This window comes from Panthera pardus, unplaced genomic scaffold (assembly GCF_024362965.1).
Source record: "Panthera pardus isolate Hobbes unplaced genomic scaffold, ASM2436296v1 HiC_scaffold_16, whole genome shotgun sequence".
NCBI classification, from domain to species: domain Eukaryota; kingdom Metazoa; phylum Chordata; class Mammalia; order Carnivora; family Felidae; genus Panthera; species Panthera pardus.
This window is the reverse complement of record NW_026526721.1, coordinates 22,523,867-22,546,818: the sequence shown is the minus strand read 5'-3', so window position 1 is coordinate 22,546,818 and position 22,952 is coordinate 22,523,867. Positions and strand designations below refer to the sequence as shown.

Genomic DNA, 22,952 nt, shown 5'->3' with positions numbered 1-22,952 from the left:
GATAAAATTCATTATCTTCCTCTGAGGAAATCAAAAAATACATTGGAAAGAAGAGTTACTTGAGAGGTTTTTTTTTTAACCTAAATAAAGTTTGAAAAAATATTTCAAGTCATTAACATGTCAGTTGCTTAAAATATTGTTTGAACGCCAGAGAATGGTTCCCAACAATTATGAAATTGAAACCTGCCAGTGACTATCACTTTTTCCTGTCTCTTTGGTTATGATTAATTTTCAACATAACTGTCTAAACTTTTCTGATTTGGAGCTTAGTAAAAGTTTTTTTTTTTTTTTTTTTTTTTTTTTTTTTTTTTAAGATACACTTTTTAATGGTCTTGGGCTTGGAGCAGTCATTGGCCTGGGAGTTGCAGCACTCTTGCTAATCCTGGTGGTAACAGACGTCAGCTGTTTCTTCATCCGACAATGCGGGTTATTGATGTGCATCACGAGGAGAATGTGCGGGAAGAAAAGTGGCTCCAGTGGGAAGAGTAAAGAACTCGAAGAAGGAAAAGCAGCATACCTGTGAGTATCAGACATTTGCACCGAATTCCATTACACAAATGCTACAATTGAGCTTGAATACTTCATTCAGTTACTTTGTTTTCCAAGTGAAGAGCTTGACCATAAGACTGTTGGGCACAGTAGTGTCTGCTTTCTGATCTTAAACGACCTTCAATATGACATGTTATAGAGCCAACTGCTTTTGAAAACAGACTATTAAAAATTTTTTTAAATGGGGTCCACACAAAAAAATAGATGATTTAAATACAGATAGAAAAAATAAATAACTATGGATAGAAAGATACATAATGGTATAAATGCATTTGTGATTTCTTCCACCATTTTTCAGTTTATGTTGAATAAAAGAAGGACATCAACAGCAAAAACGTGGTTAAACTGAGTAAAATCATAAATTATGACAATTCATACAAGTGTATGAAGTGACTCCGTAGAGGTTTCCAGATTGTCTGTATAGAAATATTCTATGTGCCATGCAATACATTATTGCAGATTCTGAATTTACTCTCAAGTTTTGATCAAAAGATGATTATATGTTAGAATTTGGAGCTCTCTGAGGCATCTCAAACAATTAGACAGAATATAAATTCCACGAAAATACACAGAGCTGAATACTGTAGACTCCTTTGAATACGACTGAATACATGACTGTACTCCTGAATACAAGCCTCCTTTGTCATGTAAAAGAGCAACTAAGAGATTTTAATACTTTTGTTTTGTTTTGTGTGTCTTTTAATAGCTTTGTATCTAATTTAAAAAGTACAAAAGGCTCAGTGAAAAAAGACATTGGAGAGGGCCACCTGGATGGCTCAGTTGGTTAAGAACCCAGCTTTGGCCCAGGTCATGACCTCATGGGTTCTTGAGTTCAAATCCCACATTGGGCTCTCTGCTGTCAGCCCGGAGCCCGCTTTGGATCCTCTGTTTCTCTCTGTCTGGGACCTCCCCGCTCAGGCACTTTCTCTCTCTCTCAAAAATAAAAAGAAAATTAAAAATAAAAAGTTGGAAAGCAGGCACACTCACATATAAACACACAGTGTTTATGTGTAGATATAGGTGTATTTGTATACGTATACATATGTGTGTATATTAAACCCAGCAATCAAAAATAAGCATTCTTAAGAATTAACATTTGCTTTACTTTTTAAACTTACAGTTTTTCTGTATGTGGTTTTCTAATAATTCATTATGAATATTTTTAAACAGACAAAAGAGGTGAAAGAATTTTATAGCAAACACCCATTTAGCAACCACTTGGGTTCTACAGAAATATTTTGTTATATTTCTCTTATTATGTATTTTTCGATCCTTTATCCATTATTTTCTTTTTGCCTTTCAGAATGCATCAGTACACTTAGCCCTTACACAATGCAACTTGCCTATCATTGCATACCGATTTTATGTAAAATTTGCATAACACAAAATGCACAAAATGTCCCCTTAATGAATTTTAACAAATGTTTATATCTGTATAACTCAAGACTTATCAATTTCAGAAACTTAGCATCATCCTCAAAATTTGTGGGACCGCTGGGTGGCTTAGTTGGTTAAGTGTCTGACTCTTGATTTCGGCCCAGGTCATGATCTCTTAGTTTGTAAGATGGAGTTCCATGTGGGGCTCTGCACTGACAGCATGGAACCTGCTTGGGATTCTCTCTCTTTCTCTTTGCCCCTCCCCCACTCACTCACACTTGCTAGCTCACTTCCTCTCTGTCTCTCAAAATAAATAAACTTAAAATTTTTTTTCTCTCGTGCTTTTACCCAAAAAGCACATACTACCCCACCCCTGCCCAGGCAATTACTATTCTGATGTTTTCACCATAAATAATTTTTAGCTGTTATAGAACTTGATATAAATGGATTCCTGTAATATTTACTCTTATGTGTCTGGCTTCTTTCATTCAGCATCACATTTTAGGATTCATTCATGGTGTTACATTTTTCAGTAATTCATTTCTTTTTAAAGTTGAGTTATTTCTGGGGTACCTGGGTGGCTTAGTTGGTTAAGTGCCCAACTTCGACTCAGGCCATGATCTCACAGTTTGTGAGTTCAAGCCCCCCGCCAGGCTCTGTGCCCACAGTTTGGAGCATGGAGCCTGCTTCTGATTCGGCGTCTCTCTCTCTCTTTGTCCTTACCCTGCTTGCGCTCTATCTCTCTCTTTCTCTCAAAAATAAATAAACATTACAAAAATTAAAGTTGAATTATTTCTATTTGTTTTTCTATGCATACATTGAGGCAAGTATGATCATGCATTAATTTCTAGGCTTAGCAATATAGGAGAATCCACTCTGCATGGCTGCCTTGTTTTTGCTTTTTATCTCCACACCTGTTTCAATCCTACTAAACAATTTGTCTATGACCATTTCTTATGGATACCTTTTAAGGGATATTTTCCCTTCATGGGATGCTAAATTAGATAGCCTACATTTTCATTTCAAAACCATTAGATTCATTTCACAATCAAAATGCCACCTGCTTACTTGTTGGAAACGGAACACAACAAAGGACAAACAGAAATCAGGCTCTACTTCAGACTTGAATGGGATATTAATGTATGTCAGAGTAAACATAGTGGGATCTATTCACTATCCAGTATCTCTCACTTTCCTTATTAGAACATATTTTTCTACCTTGCTGTGCTTCTACATTGTCTTATTAACTAAATAAATATATACCAAACTTTAGTTTATTTTTCACATATTGAGAAAACAATGTGCTATATAACATAATTATACATATATACATATCACACATGTATACACACACACATAAGTCAAAGCTGAATTTTATACATCTTCGTTCTTGGTGACCCATTGAGCAAATATGTACTGGATAAATACAAGGTAACAGGCACTTTTGTACAACCTAGCAATAAAATGGTGACCAAAGCAAATACGATTTGTGTTCACATGAAACTCTTGTTCTGATTTACCAAGACAGATAATAAGTACTAACTAAAAAAGAAAGTGTCTAGTAATAATAAGCACTAAAAATAAGCACTAAGCACTAAAAAAAAAAAAAAAAAAAAAAACAAGAAAGAAAAAAGGAGGGGCAAAAAGGAGTGACTACAGATAGGGTCATGAAAGGTCTTGCAGGGGAAGGGAACATTCTAGAAGGTGGAACAATTAATACAAAAGTCGTTGAAACAGGAATAATCTTACAATGTTAAAGTCCAAATGAACATGAGTGGTGTGAGGCCAAGAGGGTCTGGTGCGAATGTCAGGCTGGAGAATTATCTAGGTACCAAAATATTAAATCTTCAGTCAAAATAAGGAACATTGTTATTTCTTTTAATAGAAAGCTCCTGAAAGTTTTTAAAGGTTACTTTACTTGTGAAGAATTAATTTCTCAAAGGTTGGTGGTGCAGAGGAAAGAGTTAGAACTGGAAAGACTGAGTGGGAGGCTCTTGGAATACCACACATACAAAATTATAGTCTTTTGGACCAAGGTCGTAGTACTACAGGCATATTAAAATGTACAGAATTTAGATGTAGCTGAGATAGAGTCAACTACTATTGACTGATTTGTCTTTAGAGTGAAAGAAAGAGAGAAATCATGTTTTTATCTTAATTAACTGGAGAAATATTGGTGACCAGGTGCAAAACAATGAGGTACATTCAAATTCTGGTATTTATTTTTATTTCACTCCATTAATTGGTATTTTTTCCATCAACACTTCTGTTTGTAAATCCTGCTGAGTTTAATTAACCTTAAAGATTTGGGAAGACGAAAACACAGGGTTCATTCCATCCTTGTTATCCATCATAACTTTTAATATCACCATTTCCTCTGCCTTGGGAAAAGAGTTTTCGATGCCTATTCAAAAATTTGTTGTACAAATCTGTCAATACTTTATTAAATATTATAAATATTATACAAAATCATGATGACAAATAGAATATAACTGATTGGATGGATTGGCTCCCTACTGACCCCTAAACGTGATCCAAAGCATTCTTAGACTAGCACTTTTATGTTATCACAATTATAAGACTGTGCAGATGTATTACAAAATATGTTAGTTACACAGGGTGTTCTTTTTTAAAGATTATCAAGTTGCAGAAAAGAAAAATTAAAGTCAATGTCATACAGAATGACATTCATGTAAAGTTATAGAATATTCCTTTGTTCGCCTCTTATAAATTTAAATTAAACTTACATTTATCTTTCATTCTCATTATTTATCTAGTAAAATGGTGAATGATTTTTATTTTATCAAACAGTACTTCTACTCTTGTTTACCCAAGCATTAATTTATACTAATAAATATTTATTCAATACCTACATAATCAGGCACTATTCAAAGGCCCAGAGATGCAACTGTGAGGAAAAGCAAACTAGTCCCTTCCATCATCTAGCTTTTAACTCTGTTGGGAAACACATTTCAATGAAGAAACAATCAAATAAATGAGAAAATAATTTCTGTTATATATGCTATGTAAGAAAAAAAAAACAGAAAGAATTTTCCTGGTCAGAAATACCTGAGCAGGTTGTAAAAGAACTAGCCAAAGTGTGTGTGTGTGTGTGTGCGCGTGTGTGTATGTGTGTGTGTGAGAGAGAAAGAGACAGACAGAGACAGAGACAGAGATAGAGAGAGACTATATGTGTGGAAATGGCTTCTCAATGGGCAGAAAGAGAAATACCCAAATCCATCCCCTTTATTGCCACATGAGAAAAGAGAAATACCTAACTCAGTTCACTTCTACCATCCTGACCCTCTTAATGGGGGGGAAATCCAAGAAGTCATTGTGAAGGTCAGCCCAGGGGTACAGACTTACTAAATGACTGAGACATAAAATGCCCCCTCTCCACATCCCACTTTACCATCACATTAGTGGAGACCTGTGTTTAGCAGTTTCTTCTGAGTAGTACATCATGCCCCAGTATCAAGAAAAAACTCGAGGCAAAAATCATTTTTGAAGAGGCGAGCTAGCATCAGGCCAGATTCAGAGAAAGCAGGGATGTTGGAATTATCAGACCAACACTTGTTTTGAAATATATGATTAATATGGTGAGAGCACTATAGGACAGCATGAAAGAAGAGATGGGCCATGCAAGTAGAAAGATGGAATTTCTAAAAAATAATCCGAAAAAATATGCCAGAGATCAAAAACATCCTAATAGAAATGAGGAATAGATTAGTAGACTAGACATGGCTGAAAAAAGAATCTCTGAGCTTTGAGAAGATCTTAATAGAAAATACCAAAAACAAAACAAAACAAAACAAAAAACCTAAAATAAATAATAAATTAAAAAAAAAAAAAAAACAGAACAGAAGAAAGACTGAAAAAAAAATCTAAGGACTATGGGACAACTACAAAAGGTGAAACATATGTATAATAGAAATACCAGAAGAGGAAGGAACAGAAATATCTGAAACATTAATGACTGAGAACTTCTCCAAATTAATACGTGGCATGAAACCACAGGTGCAGGAAGCTCAGAGAACATCAAGGAGGGCAAATACCCCAAACAAAACAAAACAAAACAAAACAAAACAAAACAAAACAAACTGTACCTAGTCATATAATTTTCAAACTACAGAAATTGAAAGATAAAGAAAAAATCCTCAAAGAAGCTGGAGGAAATAAATACTGTATCTATAGGAAGTAAAGGTAAAAATTACATCTGACTTGTATACACACACTGATATGTACACATTCATATGTTTATGTGTATATCTATTATTGCAGTGTTTCCTCACATAGCAATGCAGCTTCAATAATGTACCTTTTTCAGCATGTAAATTTCCTGACTCATTCTTTTTATTTATAGGTAATATTCCATAGTATCAGATACCATAATGCATTTACCCACTTTTCTTTCACAGCAATTTACACGAAACTTTCAATATTCTATCATATTGAAGTATAATATACTGTTTTGAAGTTAACTTTCACATAAATCTTATAAATGTACACTAACTCCTAGATATGAGATGTAGATCAAAACTGAAAAATATGTCGGGCTCTGGGCTGACAGCTCAGAGCCTGGAGCCTGCTTCCGATTCTGTGTTTCCCTCTCTCTCTGTCCCTCCCCTGTTCATGCTCTGTTTCTCTCTGTCTCAAAAATAAATAAACGTTAAAAAAAAAAATTTAGGGGCGCCTGGGTGGCTCAGTCGGTTAAGCGGCCGACTTCGGCTCAGGTCATGATCTCGCGGTCCGTGAGTTCGAGCCCCGCATCGGGCTCTGTGCTGACAGCTCAGAGCCTGGAGCCTGTTTCAGATTCTGTGTCTCCCTCTCTCTGACCCTCCCCCGTTCATGCTCTGTCTCTCTCTGTCTCAAAAATAAATAAACGTTAAAAAATTAAAAAAAAAAAAAAAAATTTAAAAACTTAAAAATATTGGCAAACTACCCACAAAAGTCTATACCAATTCGTACTCTTGATTTTTATTGAGATAAATAATATATATTTTGAGATATATAATCTATATATAAATAATATATATTTTATATATTGAGATAAATAACATATATTGAAATAATATATATTTCTCTACAGCTTCTCAAATATTAAATATTATCAATTTTTTATTTTTGTCAATATAATAAGTGAAAGATACCATTTAAAATATGCATTTTTTTTTCTGATCCAAGTTAAGCTGAGCTTACTTAATTTTGCTTTGGTCAACTTATTTCTTATAGGAATTTGTTATTCATGTTCTTTACACATTTTCATGGAGTCGTTTATTTTTTCGCGGAGTGATTTAACTTTTACTTAAAAAAATTTTTTAAGTGTATTTATTTATTTTAAGAGAGAGAGAGGAGGAGGGAGGGGTAGACAGAGAGGGGGAGAGCTGGAATCCCAAACAGGCTCCACATTCTCAATGCAGAGCCCAACGCTGGGCCTGAACCCTCGAACAAGGAGATCACAACCTCAGCCAAAATCAAGAGAGAGTGCTTAATTGACTGAGCCACCCAGGCACCTCTCAATTATTTTTTAATTATATAATTTTTTGATTTGTATTTGATGTTGTATTGGTTGCAAGTATTTTTCCCAGTGTATCCCAAAATTTGGGTTTTGCTTATGATTCCATTAGTTATATGAATCTTTCCATTTTTATTCAAGAACTGATGAATTTTTATAAAATATTTCTTTCTTGATGTGCTTGGAGATATTTTCATTTTGTTTTCCTTTAATCTGTTGAAGTTACAAGTGTTAGTAATGTATTCCCAACATAAATCCTACTTGCTCTCCCAGGATAATGAAGACGGTTATTAATTAAGTGCTGCATATAGGCCCCATTTTAAACACTCCGAAGAAATTAGTTTGGTGTCTCCGTTTTACTGTACAAACAACAGGACACGGAAAAGCTTGTGCAGTGAGTTAGAGCTATCAGTTTGGCTCCAGGGAACATGTCTTAACTACTCTGCTGTGCTTGTCATTTTCTGCTTAATAATCAGTTCTAGACACATGGCTGGAGTGTATTCATTTTTTATCAGTCTATACATTGTGAAATTGTCTATAAATTGTGGCATATACTTTTATGCCAATTCAAACAAAATATTGCCTTGCCACTTTTTATAATTCTAAGGTAAATATAAGTCATCCTTCTGGTATCACTTCAAGTCAAATTAAAAATAATTTATATACGATAGGAATTAGACTCATGTAAGTTATGTGTGCTTCAGATATTTTCACCTAAGGGTAAGTAAAAGATGCACTTTATACTCCTTACAGTATTTATTGTAATAGAAAATATTGGAAATAACCTAAATGTCAGTCAGTTGGACACTGGCCAAATATATGGTGGTGCATATACACACTGGCATAATATACACTATGAAAAAGAAAGAGGCAACTCTAACTGTTCTTTTATAAGCTCACACTAATGTCTAGTGTCACGCTAAACAAAAAGGCAAAATTAGGGGCGCGTAGGTGGCTCAGTCGGTTGAGCGGCCAACTCTTGATTTTGGCTCAGATCGTGATCCCAGGGTCATAGGATCAAGCCCCACATTGGACTCTGCGCTCAGTGAGGAGCCTGCTTAAGATTCTCTCTCACTCTGCCCCTCTCCACGACTTGCTCTTTCTCTCTAAAAAGAAAAAAAAAAAAGAAAAGGCAAATTGTATTCAATTCTTATGTACCATTTGTGTGAAAATAACTACCTGCTTTTTTACGCATATATGCTAGTATATGTATAGAAGGGATGTCTCTGGAAAGCAATATTTAAAAACGTAACAGTGTGGGGCGCCTGGGTGGCTTGGTCGGTTAAGCGTCCGACTTCGGCTCAGGTCATGATCTCACGGTCTGTGAGTTCAAGCCCGGCGTCGGGCTCTGTGTTGACAGCTCAGAGCCTGGAGCCTGTTTCAGATTCTGTGTCTCCCTCTCTCTCTGCTCCTCCCCTGTTCATGCTCTATCTCTCTCTGTCTCAAAAATAAATAAACGTTAAAAAAAAATAAAAATAAATAAAAAAAATAAAAACGTAACAGTGATTGTCTCTTTGATAGGGAACTAAATATCCGGTAAACAAGGAATGGTGGGGAGGTGTACTTTTCTCTCTATATCCTTTTGTAGAATTCTATATGAATAGGCTAGCTAGTTAAACATTTTAAAGATCATTAAAATAAAAATAAAGGGGCACCTGGGTGGCTCAGTCGGTTAAGTGTCTGACTTCACTCAGGTCATGATGTTGCAACTTGTGGGTTTGAGCCCCTCATTGGTCTCTTTGCTGACAGCTCAGATCCTGGAGCCTGCTTCTGAGCCTCCGTCTCCCTCTCTCTCTGTCCCTCCCCCACTGGTGCTTTCTCTCTCTTTCTCTCTCTCTCTCTCTCTCTTTCTCTCTCTCTCTCTCAAGAAAAGAATATATATATAAAAAACAAAAATAAGGATTTTTAAGACAACTCACCATTTCTCATTGCTATTTAATTTCCTTTTAGTAGTGTTTATTTTATTTCTAGTTTGAAGTTGTTTGTTTACATAGTATTTTCGATAGGGAAGATATAATTAAAGTCAAACTCACTCTTTTCTATTTCATCGAAACCCATATATCTTCATCTATTGTTAATATAATTAAAAATAAAAGCCAGCCTTTCGAATCACTTTTTTGCTCAGAATCATCAATGACCACATTTTTTCAGAGTATCATCCTCTGTGTCATCAAAAGCATTGGTACCATGAAGAATTTTTTTTATTTTTTAATTTTTAGTAAAGTTTAATTAATATTTTGAGAGAAGGAGAGAGAGCATGCTCCAGTGGTGGAGGGTAGAGAGAGGGGGGGAGAGGGAGAATCCTGAGCAGGCTCCAGGTGTCAGTACAGAGCCTGATGCGGGCCTCAAACCCAAGAAATGTGGGATCATGACCTGAGCCAAAACCAAGAGTTGGATGATTAAGGGACCAAGCCATCCAGGCACCACTCATGAAGAATTTTTTAAAAGGATCAATCGAAGAATAACAACAACAGCAAACAGAACAACATAAGACTAAAATTTAATGGTGGTGGACTCTTAATCATCTTTACTATTACGTAGGTCTTGTTTACGTCGAGCCCTTACTCGGAAAATGTTGCTGAACGTGTCTGAATCACCAGTTCTCCCATGCATTTGTATTTTAGACTTATAAAGAATTCTTCACTATTAACACTAGCCCATAGAGTTCTAGATCTTCTTCTATTTTTACTGACATCCACTCTTCGGATTTTGATGTGTATGTATGTGAGAGACCTACATACTGAGAGAGGAGTGATATCAAATGTGCCACGTGATCAAAAGTGTTTTATCAGTCTTAATACTTCCTGTTCAAGTGTCAGCACGTGTGAGGTCTGTTAAATATTCGTGCCATTGTTGGGGTTTTGTTGTTTGCTTTGTTTTGTGTGTACTCCTAGTTTACTTGATTCTTAACTGATTTTAACGTCATATATCTGCCATTACAGTATTAAATAGATTTAATGTATCCAGAGTTCCACATTATATCCCTCCCTCACCTTGAACCCCTGACAACCGTTGATCTTTTTGTTTTCTCTGTAACTGCTTTTTTCCCAAATATTATGTAATTGGGGTTACACAATAGATAGCCTTTTTCAGATTGGTTTATTTTGCTTAGCAATATGTATTTAAACTTCCTCCATGTCTTTGGGGCTTGATATTTCATTTCTCTTTATTGCTTAATAATATCTAAATGTACAGATATACCACAGTTTGTTTATCCATTCACTCTTGAGAGACATCTTCATTGGTTCCCATTTATAAAACTTCTATAAACATTTATGTGCAGATTTCTGTGTGGGCCTAGATTTTCAATTCATTTGGGTAAAGATGTTAGAGTACAGTTGCAGGATTGTGTGGTGAGACCATGTCCCTGGGTAGAAGACCGCTCTTTCCTGACATTTTGTTTTGGGTTTTTTTTGTTTTTATTTTTGCTTTTGGATGTGCTCCATCATGATAATCTATATTATGAATGCATCATTTCTAATCTTTACATCTCATTTTACTCTTTATCATCACTGAATGCCTTCCTTGTTTTTTTGTTCATATTTTGAGGTATGAGACTTTGCAACAAACTTTATACTTTTCACAATTATGAACAATTACACTTACTCTCTTATTTTAAAAATCCAATAAAGTTGGCATGGATTTGAAATTACAAATGAAAACATCACGCATACATGTTATAATATTATTATTATTTAAACTATTTTATTGAAAACATATGTTAAGTCAATATATATTATAGTTAAAATCATTCATATAAATTCATAGAGGCATTTAAAACAACAAAATATATAAATTTTATCTTCCAAATTTTAATATAAAAGCAATATTGCTGATGCTATATTTCAAATAAAAAATTAAAACATATGGCTAGTTAGGGGAAAAAGCTACTTCATGTCATAATTTTATTTAAAAATATTTTTTTAATTTATTTCTCTAAATAAACTGCACAATCACATTCAAAATTTGGACTTTTGTATAACAGTTTTGATGAGAAAAAGCATCTAGACAAAATGGAATTTCTTCTTTCTACTTTTTTCTGAGTGAAAATTACATGATGTATTTAAATGAAAAAATTCTTAGGGATATTCTTTTATTTTTAATATTTATTATTGAGAGAGAGAGAGTGAGAAAGCACAAGTGGGGGAAGGCAGAGAGATAGAGAGAGACACACAAAATCTGAAGCAGGCTCCAGACTCTGAACTGTCAGCACAAAGCCTGTCACGGGACTTGAACCCATGAACCACGAGATCATGACCTGAGCCAAAGTCAGAGGCCCAATCCACTAAACCACCCAGGTGCCCCTTTTTCTTTTTTTAAAAATGTGTTTAATGTTTATTTTTTTAGAGAGAAGGCACATGTGGGAGGGAGGGAGAGAGAGAGAGAGAGAGAGTGTAGGGGAGGGGCAAAGAGAGACAGAGAGACAGAATCCCAAGCAGGCTCCACACTGTCAGGGCAAAGCCCCAAGTGGGGCTCGATCCCATGAACTATGAGATCATGACATGAGCCAAAGTCCTATTCTCAACCAAATGAACCACCCAAGGACCCCCTAGTATTCTTAATATGAGCATGCTGGATTTGAGGAAGGGATTAGTGGAGATTCTAAACTATGTTTCATAATGCATCTATTTTTTCATTATTTGGGTAAGGTTTTTTGTTTGGTTATTTTTCTAGGAAAGATGGATCAAAAGAACCAATAGTGGAGATGAGAACAGAGGATGAAAGAATTACTAACCATGAGGATGGGAGCCCAGTAAATGAGCCAAATGAAACCACACCATTAACAGAACCTGAGTATGTAGCTTCAAATGCTTAATTATTTTTCGATAAATATTTGTAAAATGGTAGCATATATTTACAATAATATCATTTGTGGAAAAGTATTTCTCTTTCAAAGAAAATACATGTGAATATTAAAAATCCTTTTTCTACCGAGACATTCCACATAAAAATTTTGTATGGATGCCAGAGAAAATCTACTGTTCAAACATACAGTTATAATTTGATGTAAAAATGTCAAAAAGCTGGAAGGTTTTAGAGATGGATTTTCTTACACTTACGTCACTCTTTAAGAAAGTAATACTTTCAAATGCATTTTTAATTTAAAATAAAAATTAATAGTGTGAAATATACAAAAGTCTACTTTAAAAAGAAAGATTATTCGTTAGGAAGAGGACTAAATAGTGTTATATTGTCTATCATTTTAATGTCTATATAGGAAATGGTGCTTGCTCTCCATTCAAGATTATATTATTTACTTCTTTCTACACCTATCAGAGCTCCGTTATAGCCATAGCAGATATTTCAATTCAAAGATGATGAACATGTGCAAAGATGATGTTCAGGCACATGAAAGTTAAAATGATTAAAGCCAAAGGCATTATTAAGCAGTGATAATAGTATTCTATGGAATCTATTGGATACTAACAAAAGCAGGGCTATCACATTATTCTTTAAATACGGCTCATTAAAATGACTTTTAAATTTTATTTTTTTAATTTTTTTTGTTTGTTTTTGTTTTTGTTTTTTTAAGGATCCCTTTTTCTTTAGCAGCAAACATTCCCTTGCAGAGAAATTTGATTTAGGCTTCTCATCCTAAATCTGAAGATGAGTGTTGTCACAGGTGAAGAAAATAACTTGTTTCAGAAATCCCTCCTATCTACTCTCAAGGGGCTGAAATAATTACAATTTAGAGAAGTACAAAGCACTACTCTGCTGCTAAAATTTCAGTATAAATCCTCAGGTCATGTCAGTGACTGCATTTAGAGATTATTACCTTCTATATTGAAGTTTACTCTTGTAGAGGCAGCTTTTATGTGGTGGGTACTATAGGTTTCCCCATCAGAAATCAGATGTATTTCAAATGAAGCCAAATACTATACAACAAAACAAATTTCTATCTATTAATGAACACATTCAATGAGAGATTGGTATGTGTGGAAACTAGCCAAGAAATGTTAAGGACTTACAGTGTTATAAAACACTGTAAGCGATAAATCACTATATTCTTCTCCTGAAACCAAGACTACACTATACATTAACTAACTTGAATTTAAATAAAATCTGAAAGAAAGAAAGAAAGAAAGAAAGAAAGAAAGAAAATCTTTAAACTTCAAAAAAAAAAAATTCCAGCTAAGAATTTTCTTACACATGACAGGGGTATGTTTTGCAAAAATAAAACAAAAACAAAACAAAAAAAGATGTTTTAAGAACTACTCCAGTCCTCAATTATTGAAAAGAAATACTCAATATAAAAATAATAGAATTAACTATAATCTAATAAAAACAATTTAACAGAAACGTAAGTAGTGAAAAATTAGATACACAGATATTCATCGTCCAAGAATTAGTCGAAAACACTGGTGAATTACAAACTTCATAGGTAGTTCTTTAAGTAAGAGATATGTTAAGCATTATGCTAACCATCCACGCTCTAAATTTCTCTGTTTCGCTGCTAGAAGTGACCCATTGTTTTTATCTTCTGTTGTCAATGTGTGCAGTACTTGGGAATGGGAGAAGGTAAGAAAGGTGATAGCACTATTTATAATACACATAGAAGAGCCTGACCTCGTGGGTACAAAGTAGAAGCTATTTCATTCTCAGCAGTGGGCCGTAGTAGTTTTTACCTGTGACTTACTTTTGATCGGTTAGTTTTCACATAATAGCTTTGATCTTCAGAATACAATGGCTTGCTCTTCTCCTTCAAAAATAGAAAAGAAATTATAAGTAAGTCCCAGAGAAACTAGTATAGTAACGTTCACTACCCCACAAAATGGCGACGTTAAGTATAGAACCAAATTTGAATTTTTGTTGTTGTAGAAAAAATATTTTGTCAAGGGAGGGAATTTGACCCCCAAAGTTATATACACAAGGCATAATAGTAAACCAGCTCAAGACTGGTAGAAAAAATTGTAAATCTTTCATAATTGTCATCACAGTAAGATTTGTGAAGCTGTCTTAATATTAAGAAATAAAGGTTGTTTTGCTTCATAGGTTATAATTGAAAACAACTCTCAAAAATATGCTCATAGATGATACAGAAATAATACAAAAAATAATAGTGGAAAGAGACCAATTAAAGAAAACATATGCAGTAACTGTAGAAAAGTGAGAAAATGCTGAAATATATTTACTTTCATAAGTTCCAAAGAATAGAGCTCATTCACCCAGCTTTTGAAGTTTAGATGTAACAATATGGCAGCGACTATTCATTGCTTTTATCTACAAAAAACAAAAACGAAAAACCCGATTTAGGTACTAGTAATTCATCTAGTTGACATATAAGATTATTGGCTTTTTGAGATTCCAAACAATTATATTTTTCATATCAAAAAGTGATTTCCAAATCTAAGCCACCCTATGGTGAAAGTTTTGGTACATCTAAATCCACAAGTATATTGTTTCATTCATCACTCTGCAGTATGTCAGATCTTTAAAATAGACAATATTGTCTAATTATTTACTTATTTTTCTATCAATTTGCTATTACTAGAACAAATCTTTCTTTTTTTCCATTCTAATAATTGTCAATATTTCCTTCTGTAAAACAGTAACTTAAATATTAAGAAATACCACACAAATTGCCTTAGAAAATGAAGTTTATTATTTTTCTATTTTCTTCCAGAAAATTGCCTTTGAAAGAAGAAAATGGAAAAGAAGTCTTAAATCCAGAAACTATAGAAATTAAGGTTTCTAACGACATCATCCAATCAAAAGAAGATGACAGTAAAGCATAACACCGAGATTACAGAGGCTTAAACAACACTACAAAGAGCATTTGGATTGCAGTGACCCTATGACCAAAACTATTGCATTGACCTTAATTTCTTGGGAAACTTCTAGCTTGGAATAGCTTGTACACATATACATATGATGAAATATTCCTGCCCATGGTCCATTACCTTTTGTTGTTGTCGTTGTTATTGTTGTTGTTTATTTTTTTATGAATTTCAATATAGAGACCTGACTGGCACCACCTCCTGGGTATCAATTTAATTCTGTGATTCAAGTACTGCAATTTGTTATACAGCTGAAGTGCTCTGTTTCTTAAGAACTATATATTTCATCCAACAACCTCTCCAACACATAGGGGTTTAAGAACAAAAAAAAAAAAAAAACACGAAAGAAAACAAAATCTTTGTGAGCTAAATGTGTAAGAAAGCCCTGCATGTTTTTAATCTTATCTTGGGCAAATAGATTATTAAAGTGGATTTCAGTTTAAGATGAAAGCAGTTAATAAAGGTTACACTTTTTATCAGGAGAATTTCAGGGAACTTGGGCTTGAAGGAGCCAGTTATCTTTAGCAGATATTAAAAATTGAGAGAAACTTTGGAAATTTCTTTTTAAGTTATAATTACAGTGCTATTTCAATGTTCATTTTTGATAGACTAAAGTGCCAGATTAAAATTGTTACCCATCTGAAAGAATATTTGTGTGTATAATTAGATTAGAAGGATTCCGTAAATCTCTATCTCTTTATATATGCCATAATCACTCACTATGGATTACACAAAACAATAAATGTATTGCAAGTGAAAATAATATTGATTTCTGCCCTCAGCTTCAAATAAAGTAAATTGAAATGGTAACAATATCAATGTTGTCTTGATATATTTATAAATCTGTGATTATCTTTTGCTTTTTAAATAATTTTATCAAAAAAATTAGTCTTTAGTGTTCAAATACTTTAAACTCAGATACATTTTTTTGACCATGATTTTAAATAATCTTTGTTTAAAACTTTATTTTGCGAATGTTATAGGTCAGTCATTAAATGTAATTGGCAAACAGAAATTAAAATCCTTAGTGGTTAAATTAAGAAGAAATTAACATTTAAACATTCCACAAAAGTGTCAGTGATAACCAACTGAATTGTCACTGTCTTTCTTTCGGATGTTGTAGCTAGAAGCCATTTTAAGGTTTTGATAAGCAACTTTGGTTGGAGAAATTCCTTGGCTATTCAACACAGTGTTTCTAACATGACTTGTTAAGGCCTATACCAGAATAAATACTTATTAACTTCCAAGCTATGCAAACTCCCAGAGGTAAAAGCCTGAAACATGATTTTCACTTATATGGGAGGTAAAATAAATGTATTTATGGTTGGTTATAAATATACATACCAGTTGGGAGCAGGTTTTAAATTATTTCTTACCCTAGAGAGCAAAAGGTTTCTTTGGGCCCCGTTACATTCTTAATCTTTAGTATTTCAGGTGGTATTATGACTCAGATCCTGGCTGGTTGGGGAATGCGTACCAATAGAACATTGGAGGAAAGTTTCCACAGTGAGGAGCAACTTGCTTAGCATGTCTCTCTATAAAGATAATTTGATGAATATTAGATGTAATATTAATGCTACCCATGGACACTTCTATTTACAAAGTGTTTGAAACTGTCAGGCAAGGAAAGACAACTAATTTTACAAAACTTTAGTTATCAGCAGGGCAGATCGTGCCCATCTGCATGTTCGTGCACTAAATCTCCAGTGTCCTTAGCATAATTCACAGGATTATAGTGCAGGAAACTCTCCTAGCTATTTTTTTTTTCTGGCATATTTTGAAGAAAAGGAATTCCTGGGCCTACCTAGGAATTTGAGTAGAAGTTATCCAACTGGTCTTTTGATGGATTTGACTGTTGTTATTTAAGTTATGTTTGATCACCTATTTGCTTTATTTGACGGTTTTCCCCCCTTTTGTACCAATGTGCTATCACTAGTCAAAATACTTGAATTTGTTTGTGCAAAGTAAAGGGGCTTAGTAAAGTGTCCATGAAGCAATAGCCATGAACGCTAATTTTTCCTGGGTAGGGCTACATGGTTTTAAACTAATAATGGTGAAAGAATTAGAAAACCTGGGAAACCAGTTTAGCATGTTTACTATTATTATATTTGTGCTACTTCAAGAGCAGAGAAATCATAATAAAGAATAAATATTTTTGTGTTTCCTCAATCTGAAAGTTCTGTTTCTCTCATTTCTATGGACTTTCCATGTAAAGCAGTTTACTTAAATATTTCTTTTATATAAATATATATATACATATACATATATATGCTGTTAAATTTCTTGCCACTAATGTGGAATAATGATCTGAAGTTAGCAGATAATTTGAAACTAATTGTAGACAGATTGTTTCAAGTGCACTGTTTCAATTGTCTGAGTGGTCCTTATCTCTTGTCCTTGAAATCTATGCCATGCAGGAGCAAGGCAATACTGTGATTTAAAAAAAAAAAAAAAAAAAAAAAAAAAAAAAAATTAACATTTCAATGGAATGCTCCAACTTAATCTATTTGTAAAAGTTTCCAAATAAGCGATGCTTGTAGTAAATTGTAAAATATGAGTAGAACTGAAATAATCTGTTCTTATTTTTCATTCTTATTCTAGATTAAACATACCATATAACTGTATAAATGTTATTTTTACTGTCTGAGAGTACTCTTAAATGTATAAAATGTCAAAGGAGTTGACTGAATAAAAGTAGGGTTAAATATTCAGAACCCTATTCTACTTTAAACAAAGAAGAAAAACATCACTGAAAATATTGGTATTTCTTGATAGGTTGCTTAGGTGCAATTAGGCAATGACAATCTATATTCAGCAACATGTAAGAAGGAACAGTAATATTTTGGACGCGTTTTGTCTTTTAACTGGCACAAACTGATGTGTCGACACATTTTACAAGGATCTTCAAAAGAATTTAAGCATTGTGATTTCTAAAGATTTATTTATTATTTTTGTGGGTTGACTTATTGCCATTTTATTGATGCTAATGTCTAACATTAATGTAATGTTTCTCAAAATTTCCCTTAATATTTAATATTAATACCTATAAAAGCATTTTTCAAAGGTTATTTGATCCAGTAAAGCTTACATGAATCTTAGTCTTTGATTTAAACATTTATATAAATAGGATTTTATTGATCAAATTATTTATTTGAGTGCCAACAATTAATTGTAACTTTATAATCATACCTTTATTTTATGCTTCTTATTTAAATAATTAAGATATATTTGTGCCTTTGGATTAGCATGACATTCAGCTTTATTAAAAAAAAAAACTGCAATCTTTATTGATATATTTTGCTCATATCTGTGACACTGAAATTGTACTGTCTTATTTACATTTAATCAAGAAGCTCAATTCAAATCACTTTACTTGAGTAAAATATCTAAATATAAAAATTATAGTGTGTAACTTATTTCCATTCATGACAATTCTTTTGATGCACACTAAATATATTTCATTTTGTCTGTACTGTTGTTCTAAGTAATAAATACGTTCCAGATATTGTTAAAATTGTGTTTTACCGCTTGTTAGACAAAGACAACAGATGACTTTTTAAGATAGGATAAATTATTTTAGTGTTACTTGGGTCTACATTATCCTGATGTATTTATCCTGATGATTTATTTGAGGATCATAGATCATCCTTTATTGTTGATGATAAGATAATCACTGATAAAAATATCTACAACTGAAATGATAGAATACTCTCCATTTCTTAATTTGAGAAATATAGGAATAGCATATTACAATTACTTATTAAAGTTACAATGGTCTTTTTCTTGAAGAATAATGTGAATGCTCAATTTCAATTGCTCACAATTGATTGTGGAGTTCTTTCTCACAATCATATCAAGAGTGCTTACTTGACAAACTTTATGAGTACATGACGATATTTTTAAAATGATTTTTTTGCATTATTTGTCTTTAGAGAGGAAAGGTTCTCATTTTCTAACTCATTCTTCGAAGCATTATTACATTGTCTCTTACACTGAAATTGCATTTGGAAGTATTAGTATGCTAAAATTAAACTGTGGAAGGTCACGGAAATGAAGTACTTCAATCCAAAAATGGAAATCTTTCAAGAAAGTATTCTATTCATGGGTTTAATCACATTCTGAGATGAAACAATTATATGTGTAAATGGGAAACTTACAAGAGCCTAGATATAGTACTTGCTGAATAAATATAATTTCCAGGTCCTTCCTCTCCCTTTTTTAAAAATTGCATTTAGTCATGTGGATGCAGCTGTTTAACAACATTATACAAGAATGCTAATAGATTAATTATTTCCCCTCGTAGACTTTTGTATTATATATAATCCTTAATATTTATTTGATAACACATTTAATATTCTTAAAAAAATAGCTCATTATTCTCTATAGAATTTTATCAATAACTTAAATACCTTAGCTTGGTAACACCACTTTACTTTTTTTATATAATTTCCAGGTTGGCCCACATCATGTTCCTAATTATGCATAAAAAAAACTGGTTATAGAAATTTAATATTGCCACTTTTTTTTCTAAAATGAAAACACGGAAAACACATTAAAAGTAGCATCTGGTTTTAGCCCTCCTTGGAAAAAAAAAAATAAGCAAATGACTCGGAGCACTTCAAATCACAGCCAGGGATAGGAGAATAGAGGAACAAAGACTGAGAATCCAGAAAGGCAAACTGAACTTCTACGTTTGAGATAGACAGGAAGGACATCAGTGGGAGAAGTGCTGGACCAGGGACTAGGAACGCTGATTAGGTAAAAATTGAGGCCAGTTATACTGATGCGAACAGAAAATGTACTGAAATCCAGAGGAGAAGAAGTTAACATAGACAGAACCTAAGACTCAATTTTGCAGATAGGATTTTTTTCGAGAACCATATGCATTATATACAATAAATGGTACTGTTAAGCGCAAATATATTTGTTCCAGTTCTTAAAGGAATGTTCATGGTTTAGCATTTTTGCTCTGAACTCTCTTAGGAATATGTGAACTTCTTAGAAATAAAGGTTAAATAACCTTGTTTTATTTTTTTTGGCATATGAATTCTATGCGTGTTCAGTATTCATTAAAACATACTTTTATTTTCTTTAACATATAGATCCATTCAAATTCTATACTCTTAAGTTAGCTACCACAAAGTTTTATTATTATTTCAATATGGTATGTCCCTATGAAATGCTGTATATATATGTCTAAACTGTAAAAATTATACTGCAAATGTTGAAGTTTTGTATTTATGAGAGACATTGAAAGTATGGCTTACAGTATATCAAAATTGTCACTCTTCACCATTTGTATATTAATAGTAAAGATACTTTTACTTTAATAAAGTGTTGCATTTATGTTTATTTTGAATAATATCTCTGCAGTGAGTGAGCTTATGACTTGACAAATATTTTCATTTAAAATAAAAAATTCCAAACCTATCTCTATATATTTGAAAAGAAAAGAGAATGCTTTCTGCCACTTTGCCTTACCCTGAGTCCCAATCTTTTGGTAATAAACAGTCGGTAACAGTGGTTCTCAAAGTCTGATCCCCAGACCAGCAACATCAGCAGCACCTGGGAATTTGCTAGAAATAAATGTAAGTTTCTGGACCCCACTACACACGTCCTAAATCAGAAGAATCTGGAAAGGGCTATGGGAGTTTATGTTTTAACAAGACTTTCTGGTGATTCTGATGCACACAGAAATTAGAGGTTCAGTGGGTTGGAGACACATTTCGAGTGACAATCTAGAAGTTAATAACTTCTAGTTCATGGGGAATTTTATTTCCCATTATTATATAGATTATCTACTTGTAGGATTTCATGAGTTATAAAAGAATAAAGCTAACCATTCCTCACATGCTTATACAAGGTGTTTTCATTTTTTTAATCAGTGTAAAGTTCAACTTATTCTTAAATGAAAAAAAAAAGTAAATATCAAGTTTTCACAAGGGAGCAATTTTTAATATCAGCCATACAAATATCACGAAGTACATACACATATAGAATAAAAATAACATTAAATACGTGGTCAAGAGTGAAAAAAAATATTAAATAGGTGGATATTGTGCTTGCTCTGTCAGTACCCTATATTTAATTAAAAGAACAATGATAATAAAATACAAAACATACCATGAGAAAGAGGCCAAAATGAAGTCTCTGATATATGATAAAAATGGATCATGTAACTTTGTTAGTATTTTAGAGAATTTCTTTTATTTCTTTCTAACATAAGCCATTGCCTACTATGATTCTTTTTATTTGTAATATAGGTAATGAATACATGCTCCTAAGATTCATGTCATATATGGAGTCAGCACTTTAAATTTCTCTCTCAATTGCATTAACTTTTCTGAATGAATTTTCAACGTACAACTTAGAATGTTCTCAAATCATAAATAATATTTTCTATTTTATGTGAAGTGTCTCATATATGTATGTGTCCTTGGCATAACTTTGTTTTCTAAAACAAAATACACACATTTGGGTATTTTAACTTTCCTGGATAACTTAACTTACCTTTCTCAGACAGAATTTTTTGTGGGGGACTAGGGGAGGCAACTATACTATTGTACTAGAATAATATTAAATTTGCTCAAAATTTAATTTACTCTGTCTTTTTATTAATGCAGCAGGCTATAAAGGCAGAGGTTTCCAGTATTCACATATCTTAGTATTTGGAGAAAAAAGAAGATTCACCTGATGATTCAGTTCATATCAACGTCTCTTCTTTCACCTCCAATTTCCACATTCCCCTCTAGAGATCATTTATCTTCCATTATCTGCCATAGCACAAGCATGAACCATGCTTGAAATGGCCTGACAAAATTGAGATATATAGAAGAAGGAATGATTGCCAAAATCAAACCAATCACATTGAGAATCAAGCAACTACAAACATTCTTAGAAGAGTCATTTTATAAAAGGAGAGGTCTAGAAGGAAGGCATAATATTCCCCCTTATGAAGGGGGATGAAACTTATACTAAAGATCACTCAGTGGGAGTTGGGGAAGATTGACTATGTGAAGCTCTCTTGCCAATTCAAATGGAAACATCCCTTGAAAAGCATAAATAAAATTTTCACTGATTCAAAAAACCAAGAGATCCACATCTGTATTCACCAGAAAAAAAGATGAGACAAGAATGTCCCACAAAGTTGCAGCGGGGATAGAACTGACATCACTAAAGTAATATTACACAATACATAGAAGTCAGATATTGGAAGTAGAATATGCCTGGGTTCACATTCCAATTCTACAACCCATTGTTAGCTCTGAACTTAAGCAATGTATATGAAAATTTAAACCTTGATTTCATCATCTGTAAAATATGATTCTAAAGTGAATAATATTCATTTCCAAGAGTTGATGTAAGGATTTATTGAGATAATGTTTATAAAACTCCTTATGCAGTGTCTACCACAGAGAATACCAATAAGTGGTGCCCATGATTATCTCTGTATCTGTCCTATTTCAATACTGATTTTTTTTTTTTTTTGAGAGAGAGAGCATGCAAGCAGGGTAGCAGAAGGAGAAGGGAAGGAGAATCCTAAGCAGGCTCTGCACTGTCAGCACAGAGCCATGTGTGGGGCTCGAATTCATTAACCATGAGATCATGACGTGAGCCAAAATCAACAGTGGAACACTTTAAGCGACTGAGCCACCCAGGCGCACCTCAACACTACTTCTACTAAGTTGTGTTAGACAGCTACTTCCCATCCTTTAGAGAGTGACCATAAATAA

The 22,952-nt window shown here is 33.2% G+C and overlaps 1 protein-coding gene across 2 annotated transcripts in view; it reads left to right on the top strand.

Annotated features, from left to right (window-relative positions):
* NCAM2 (neural cell adhesion molecule 2) overlaps window positions 1-20,583 on the top strand; it is a 518,606-nt gene extending 498,023 nt beyond the window's left edge. For both annotated transcript variants that reach the window (XM_053903178.1, XM_019467773.2), the window contains 3 exons: window positions 315-519; window positions 12,116-12,235; window positions 15,066-20,583. In XM_053903178.1, coding sequence (XP_053759153.1) covers window positions 315-519; window positions 12,116-12,235; window positions 15,066-15,177 — 437 coding nt within the window. In that variant the 3' untranslated portion in view covers window positions 15,178-20,583. The remainder of the gene's footprint in view (window positions 1-314; window positions 520-12,115; window positions 12,236-15,065) is intronic.
* Window positions 20,584-22,952: the final 2,369 nt, after the last annotated feature.